The sequence below is a fragment of the Sphaerodactylus townsendi genome, linkage group LG05 (genome assembly GCF_021028975.2).
Source record: "Sphaerodactylus townsendi isolate TG3544 linkage group LG05, MPM_Stown_v2.3, whole genome shotgun sequence".
Taxonomy (NCBI): domain Eukaryota; kingdom Metazoa; phylum Chordata; class Lepidosauria; order Squamata; family Sphaerodactylidae; genus Sphaerodactylus; species Sphaerodactylus townsendi.
Window position 1 is genome coordinate 19,065,360 of NC_059429.1, and position 7,909 is coordinate 19,073,268.

The following is a 7,909-nucleotide window of genomic DNA, read 5'->3' on the forward strand; positions in this document are numbered from 1 at the left end:
CTCTGTACAAACGTAGGATCTGCCAGAGGGACCCTCTGTGAATGCTGTCAAAAGCTTTCTTGAAGTTGATGGCCAGTGGGTGTTGATATTCAATGCATTGCTCCATAATGTTTCACAGGGTGAAGATTTGTTCACTGCAGGACCTTCCACTGTGAAATCCAGCTTGTTCCTCTCTCAGGCATTGGTCAAGGGCACTCTGCAGTCGCCGGAGAAGGATCATGCAGAATGCTTTCCCAGGGACTGAGAGGAGTGTGATGCCCGGACAATTGGTGCATTCGGAGATATTGCCCTTCTTGGGAAACTGGACTATGGCACCTCTTCGCCAGTCTACTGGGACTGCACCCCTTTGCCAACAATTGTTGAACAGTGACATCAGTGCTTCTGCCATTGCCTGCCCACCATGTTTCAGGATCTCTGCGGGTATTTCATCCAATCCAGCTGCCTTGTTCTTGAGAGTCTTGATCGCGGCCTTCGATGGTAATCTCGCCAATGTTCACTTGGAGCTCCTCTTGGGCATCTTCTGGATTGAAGTCACATGTGGAGGTCGGGCCTGATTGGTTGAGGGTTTCTCGAAAGCATAATGCCCAACAAAAACCATTTCTAGAGTTTATACCGGAAGGTCTTAAATTGATAGTCCTTGTATGCCAATTTAAAGGGAACAGATATTCTCAGGAAAGGAAGCAGGCTGTACCTTTGTCCTTTCCAAAGGTACTTCCCTTGCCATCAAAGACACAACCAGGATTTAGAGCACAAGGAGGAGGAGGAGTAGTTTGGATTTATACCACCCCCTTTCTCTCCTGTAAGGAGACTCAAAGGGGCTTACAGTCTCCTCCCCCCCCCCCAAACAAACACCCTGTGAGGTGGTTGGGGCAGAGAGAGCTCTGGAGAACTTTGACTAGCCCTAGGTCACCCAGCTGGCATGTGTTGGAGTGCACAAGCTAACCTGATTCACCAGATAAGCCTCCACAGCTCAAGTGGCACAGCAAGGAGTCAATCCTGGTTCTCCAGATTAGAGTGCACCTGCTCTTAACCGCGACACCACGCTGGTACCAGAAACGCATCTGTAGAGCACTGTGTTTGAGAGGCTGCCAAGGTACCTCCAGCTAGCTGCATACTGCAACCTCCTTTGTTTGGCTTGCGACCCATGTAGTTGCCACCTTTCTAGCCAAGGGCATATACTTTCACACTAACCACAGTGCATAGTAACAGATCTTACTACCTTCCCAGCTACATAAGCACCTTTCTCCCCTCTTCTCCATAATGTGCTTGGAATCTTGGACAGGGAGTCTGGAATCTTGTTGAGTGGACCGATGTTTCTTTGAGCCCTTCGTCTGAGGCAGGGTGAGCACAGATAGGAACGTACCTCCACATTCCCAAATCTTCACGCTGGCGCCAACAAAATGAATTTGCATTGGGAGATAGAAGGATGCCTCTCATTTCCAAGATATGTATCCCCAGAATGAGAAGCTACCCACTCATCTTCCCCTGGGAGTTGGTCCATTCTTACAGCTTGGCGCCTGCTATCTCAGTACGATCCACCCTCCCTGGTGATAGAATTTATAATTTCAAGATGTTCCCTTATGTGGGTCTAATGTGTTAACTTGAAGACTTGCCCTAAGGCACAGGTGTCAAACTCGCAGCCCTCCAGATGTTATGGACCACAGTTCCCATCATCCCCTGCCAGCATCATGTTGGCAGGGGATGGTGGGAACTGTAGTCCATAACATCTGGAGGGCCGCGAGTTTGACACCTGTGCCCTAAGGTTTCATGTTCAGGTACGCAGTCCAATTAGTTGAGAGCGCTTGCATGAACCTGTTGAGGTTGCAACTTAAATTAAAATGGTTTTAGCTATTCCTTCTTCTGGTCTCTGTTTTGGAACCCAGAAACATTGCACACACACACACACGCACAATATTCTTGTGCCTGACAATATAACCAGACACACCAGCACTAGGGTATCTCCTTTCCACGGTCGACCCCTTTGACAGCCTTTTGTGTCTTAAGTGGGGTTTGGTTTTTCTGTTTTTGGTTTGCTTTTTAGTTTTAAGAAGAAACTCATTTTTTGTTTTGCCTCGGAGTATGGCCTCTCTTTATTATTCCTCTCTTCTGCCATTTTCACCTTTACCTTTTTGTGGCAAACTTAAATCGAGCAGTTGTTGCGGTTGCTCAGCTTAGTTCTTTCAAAAACCACATTTGTTAGATGAGACGAGGAGATTCTTATTTACTTCTGTGGCTATTTTGATCTCGCCTTCTGTCGAGTTGCAGATAATATTTGGCCTTATTTTTCTGTATTGATGTGTCCCGCTGAAGGCACCTTGCTTTCCCTGTCTTTTATCGGCTTTCCAAGTCTCAAAAGGATTCACAAGCTTAGTGTACAATGCAAGAGAACAAATTTAAATACACCATGGCTGTGCTTTCTCTTACTATTTCTGGGCACTCTGTTTGCAATGCATTTTTTTCTCTCTCTCTCTCCAGCATCCAGCTTCAAAAGATAGACCCAGACACTATTCAGGATTCTATTTTCTTCTTCTGTTAAGAACTATTCATTTCTGGGTGAAATCTGCTTTCTGCGGTCCTCATTGCTTTCCAGTGTGTCTCGGAATAACAATTAACACTTCTGAGGTGGCTTTGAATAGGAACATCTCGCTTCCAAATGTATGAGACAGGGGAGTCCGTTTTGTTCAGTGACTTCAGAAAAGTACTGATCCTGACAAGATCCTGTACTCAAAGGGTACGGTTAGGTGCATTTAAGACTGTTCCACATATCAAGGTGGGCTTGATTTGCAAATGGGGAGGTGGGGTGGCTCCTTTGGCTTTCATGTTATTTGAGAGGCCTGTGACTTGTTCAGCAAAAGCTGAGTTGGTTTTTCACAAAATGGTGGATTCCAGCAGCTTCGACTAGTGGGTGGATTTCATTTGCCCTTTAACTCTTAGCACTTTGTGGTGCATCACATGGCCCAGACTCACCCAACAACACAGTTTGTGGTGTGTGAGGCAGGAGAAGACGGCATGGCCAGCTGCCGGCCATATGGTGCCCTCTGGCTGGTCAGAGCTGGGTGGATTGGCATTCCCTTAGCCTGCCATATCAGGCTGGGGGCGAGCACACCGAGGACAAGGCCAGGAGTCATGAGGTTGTTTAAGGCAGGCCCGTGCTCAGCTCCGGTTTCACCTTCCTCAAGGAGACAACTTAAAGGCAACTTAAAGCGCTCTGGAGGATTCCCTGTTTGCTTGGAATTATTCTCTCTTGCCTTGCCTTGTCTTGGTGTGATTAGCCAACAGAAGAAAACAAACCATCCCCACCAAAGACAGCAAGAGGGCCAAGTTACCTGGGAAGACTAGAGCCACAGAACCAGCAACACTTCCTGTTAAAGAGTCCCAAGGAAGCAGCCACAGCAGCAAGGACTATTTCTCCTTTTGCCAAGAAGGGAAACTAGGGCGGGATCTTTAGCAACATCAGCAAACAGAATGTGAGCTGGGGGGTGGGGTGGGGGCGTTGACAGTTCCTGGGTGCAGGAAATGAAGAAGCCGTGCCAAGCAATACATGTCCATTCGATTTAGCTCACTTCAGCAGAGCCTGATGACAGTGAACTTCACAGATCATGCAGAAGTTAGCTGGGCAGGTTTCAGAACCATTAGCTGTCTTCTTGGAAGGCTCATGGAGAATTGTAAAATGTCAGGAAGAAAAGAGGATCCTGTCAAAGCAGCCTAGTTTTGTGCGCTCTATTCCTGAATGACAAATCATTTTTTTCTCACATTTGCATTAGACATAAAAGTTTACGCTTCTATTTTCTAAGTTTAGAAACCAGTCTGATACATATATTTACTGCTTCTAGTAAATGACTAGTAAATTACACATACACCCACATCTGGATGGCCCAGGCTAGCCTCCTGTTGTCAGGTCCCAAAGACTAAACCAGGTCGGTCCTGGTTAGTAGTAGTAGTAGTAGTAGTAGTAGTAGTAGAAGAAGAAGAGTTTGGATTTATATTCCTCCTTTCTCTCCTGTAGGAGACTTAAAGGGGCTTACAATCTCCTTGCCCTTCCCCCCTCACAACAAACACCCTGTGAGGTAGGTGGGGCTGAGAGAGCTCCGAGAAGCTGTGACTAGCCCAAGGTCACCCAGCTGGCGTGTGTGGGAGTGTACAGGTTAATCTGAATTCCCCAGATAAGCCTCCACAGCTCAGGCGGCAGAGCTGGAAATCAAACCCAGTTCCTCCAGATTAGATACACGAGCTCTTAACCTCCTACGCCACTGCTGCTCCTCAAAGGGGCTTACAAACTCCTTTCCCTTCACCCCTCACAACAAGCACCCTGTGAGGTAGGTGGGGCTGAGAGAGCTCAGAAGAACTGTAACTAGTCCAAGGTCACCCAGCTGGCATGTGTTGGAGTGCACAAGCTAATCCAGTTCACCAGATAAGCCTCCCCAGCTCAAGTGGCAGAGCAGGGATTCAAACCTGGTTCTTCAGATTAGAGCGCGCCGGCTCTTAACCACTACACCACGATGGCTCTCAATGGGAGAGTAGTACTTGATGGGAGGCCGCCAGTGAAGCCCAGGGTCACTATGCAGAGGCTGCCAATGGCAAACCACCTCTGCTCATCTCTTGCCTTGAAATCCCAATGGGGTTGCTGTAAATTGGCTTTGATTAGATGGCACGGACCATCCCTTGTACACCTCCCTCATTCAGAGAGATGGTGTCTTGTCCTCTATGTGACTACACTGATTTGGCACATGGGGTTATTTTATTAGATATAGAGCTGCACGTTTATTGGTTTTTTTCAAAATGGCCTTGGCATTTTAATCAAGTGTCCTAGGGTCTGTTATCACGCATGTGCTCAGCTGTCGTGTACAAGTTCATGCAGATTTCTATAACATGCTTATGGCAGCTTTTGGGGGCCCGCTGCTACCTATGGTGAAACCTCCTAACCGTTTCTTTGACTTGATTACTACATACCAGGAAGGTGACATGGTGTTTATGAATTTGGAGGGTTTGATGTCTGCTCATTCTATAGGTTATACCAGCTCTTAAATCCTTGCTGTGTACATTTATTCTCAGTTGCACCACAAGGGAGGAAAAAGGACAAAAATAAAAATTGTAAGCCAAAACAGTCAAGGGGATTTGGTTTCCTGCAGCACCCAGGTTTCCACTGAACTGTCCCCGTCTGCCAACTCATGCGATGAAGATCTGTTTTATCTTTGCTCTTTTTGCAGGACGTGACCTGTTCATTGTTTCCTCTTCACAGGCCGGAGCACGAAAGCGAGAACTGCTGGGCGAAAGGGAGTTCTGCAGCGTTGTCCAAAGAGCGCAAGAAACCGTGAGGCGGAAACTATCGGATCTTAAAGGCCAGAGCAGTCCCCGTAGAGTCGGCGGAGTGCACGGCCCATACAGACTTGTGTTTACAGGGAAGAACTCACACACTGTTAAGAATGGTTTTATCCGGCCAGAGGCCAAGAGCACTGTTGGGGAAAGAGTCGCTGCGAGCGACGTAATCAGTGAGCTGAAGAAGAGAAAAGTCAGACTTCTGGCGGAACTGAAGCAGCGGCAGGAGGCATGTCGGCAGAAGGTTGGCGAAGCTATCGAGGGGCTAAGTCAAGTGCTTTTAATCACCCCAATGAAAAGATGAAGAGCCAGAGAGCGCAGACCAGTTGTTGAATTTAGTAAGGCAGAGCAGACTTTGGCCCTGGCCTCAGAAGAGTAACTGAAGGCTCAGCTTTGGGCTACGTATTAAGGTTACTTGTCTGCCTTGTTAGTGTTTGGATCTCTTCAGGATGGCCATTGTTTTACTTTTAATCTATTGCTGTGATTTTGTGTGTGTGTGTGTGTAATTGTGCATCTTACTGCAGAATGTATTTTTTTACAGTATTCTATACATCTCCCTGTGTTTTAATAGAGAATACGTGTGCCTTATAAATTAATGTTTACGATCATCTTGTGGTCGGTGGAAATTGGGAGTATGCCCTTTGCTTTTCATTTCTAATACGTAGGGAAACACTCCAGATCACTTTTGCTTTGTCCTGAATAAGCAAGAATGCAATAAATTATAGTGCAAAGTGGATCCTAAACGTATAGACAGGATGCGATGGTTCTAAAAGTTCGGGTAGAGCGCAGAGATGCCTGCAGGCAGCAGGGGCAAAACTGGTGAAAGGCACCACAAATGGTTAAAACAAGGGGTGATCACCAACTCTCATTAAGGGAAGTTTCAAAAGGGATGCTGTATGCTTTGGACTGCTCTTTGGACCACACTTTGATTTGGAATGGCTGACGAGTAGTCAGGAAGAGGGTGAAACTTCTGAACTTTTCCTTCCACAAACATCATAAACGCAATAAAAAAAATAAGTATGTTCTGTAGGAATCAGGAAAAAACACACCCACATAGAAACACATAGAAAATTAGAAGCTCCTACAAAGCATGCCATAAATACATGAATTGCTGTTATTTTGCAGTTTGATGTAGCAATATATAGATACTACTTTTCCAGCTTCCCTGATCTTTGTGGTTCCAGATGTGGATAGCTGAGGGATTGAAAAATAACCATAAAAAAGATGAAGTCACCCACATTTTGAAACAGAAACAAAGACAATTAGAAACTCATTAAAAACATTCCGTAGGTAGGTAGGTAGGTAGGTAGGTAGGTAGGTAGGTAGGTAGGTAGGTAGGTAGGTAGGTAGGTAGGTAGGTAGGTAGGTAGGTAGGTAGGTAGGTAGGTAGGTAGGTAGGTATGAATTGCTGTTATTTTGCAGTTTGATACAACTTTTCCAGCTTCCCTGATCCTTGTGGTTCCAGACGTGGATACCTGTGTGATTGAAAAATAACCATAAAAAAGATAAAGAGGAATAATCTCCCAGTTCTAGCTGTGCTTTGGAAGTCTACCAAATTCACTGTGGTGATCACTGAAGCAATGCCTTTGGATTTAAACGAGAGAACAAATCCTAATTGGGATGGAACTGAAGGAATCCGGTCATCCGCAGCTAAAGTGCCGTATTTAAGCTCCTGCAGAAGCCAAAAGCTGGTTGATGTACTGAAGAGTTATAGATGACCTCAAGTTAAAGCTCTCTTGTGGATTAGAGGCATTAGCATATATGAGAAGACACTGATATAGAAAAGACAGTTGAACATTTAAAGGAACTGCAAGAATTTGGGACAAATCTGAAATCGGACTAATTGGAAGTCAGTTGCATTTTATTTGATGGTGTTGACTCCCAGATAAGTGTACTTAGAATTGCAGCGTTTGTCTTGGAGATTCCCCACCCCCCACACACACACTTTTATTAACACAGAGGTTTTATATTGCATTTTTTGGTCTGGTAAGGAATCCCAGGATTTTTAACAGCAGAAATAAGATTTAATAGCATACCATTGTTTAAATTGCTTTTGATTTGCGGAATTGAAATAGCTTTTTTCTGTTTGGTACCCCAATTTCTTCTGCTTCAGCCATGTTATTTGCAGGACACAAACTAAGAATAGAAATAGGTCAGATCTTTCTAAATCTTTTTTTTTTTGGCCTAGCAACTTCCAGTCAGTATTACTAAGAATATAAAAATGTGAAAATATCCCATATATTTCCAAAATTTCACAGCTGAGGAAGCCTTTGTGATTGAGTTGTGTTAAAACATTAGGTGCCCATGATTTTCGCTGTAATTTCCTCCTCAGTCTAGTCATACATATGTTCTGCTTGTCTGTTACTTTGAAAGGCCAATGGCTGGGATTACCATGAGTCGGTTTCAACTGGATAGCATGCTGTTGTTATTGTAGCTGGGAAGGATTTTTTTGAAGTACCTAGGAAGAAATTTAGCTTGAGAATCACTTTTCTAATCTTGGTGTTTGGCCACCATTTTTAGAAATGACAGCCAAAACGAATGAGGTAAATTAAGGTCAATATCTTGGTACTTATGATTCCAATTTTGAATCACT

At 44.9% G+C, this 7,909-nt stretch overlaps 1 protein-coding gene across 2 annotated transcripts in view; it reads left to right on the top strand.

Annotated features, from left to right (window-relative positions):
* TEDC1 (tubulin epsilon and delta complex 1) overlaps positions 1-5,942 on the top strand; it is a 45,071-nt gene extending 39,129 nt beyond the window's left edge. The window contains exon 9 of one of the 2 annotated variants that reach the window (XM_048495828.1): positions 5,240-5,942. In XM_048495828.1, coding sequence (XP_048351785.1) covers positions 5,240-5,620 — 381 coding nt within the window. In that variant the 3' untranslated portion in view covers positions 5,621-5,942. Of the gene's footprint in view, positions 1-5,207 lie in introns of both variants that reach the window. The other variant, XM_048495829.1, reaches the window with a different exon arrangement.
* The last annotated feature ends 1,967 nt before the right edge of the window (positions 5,943-7,909 follow it).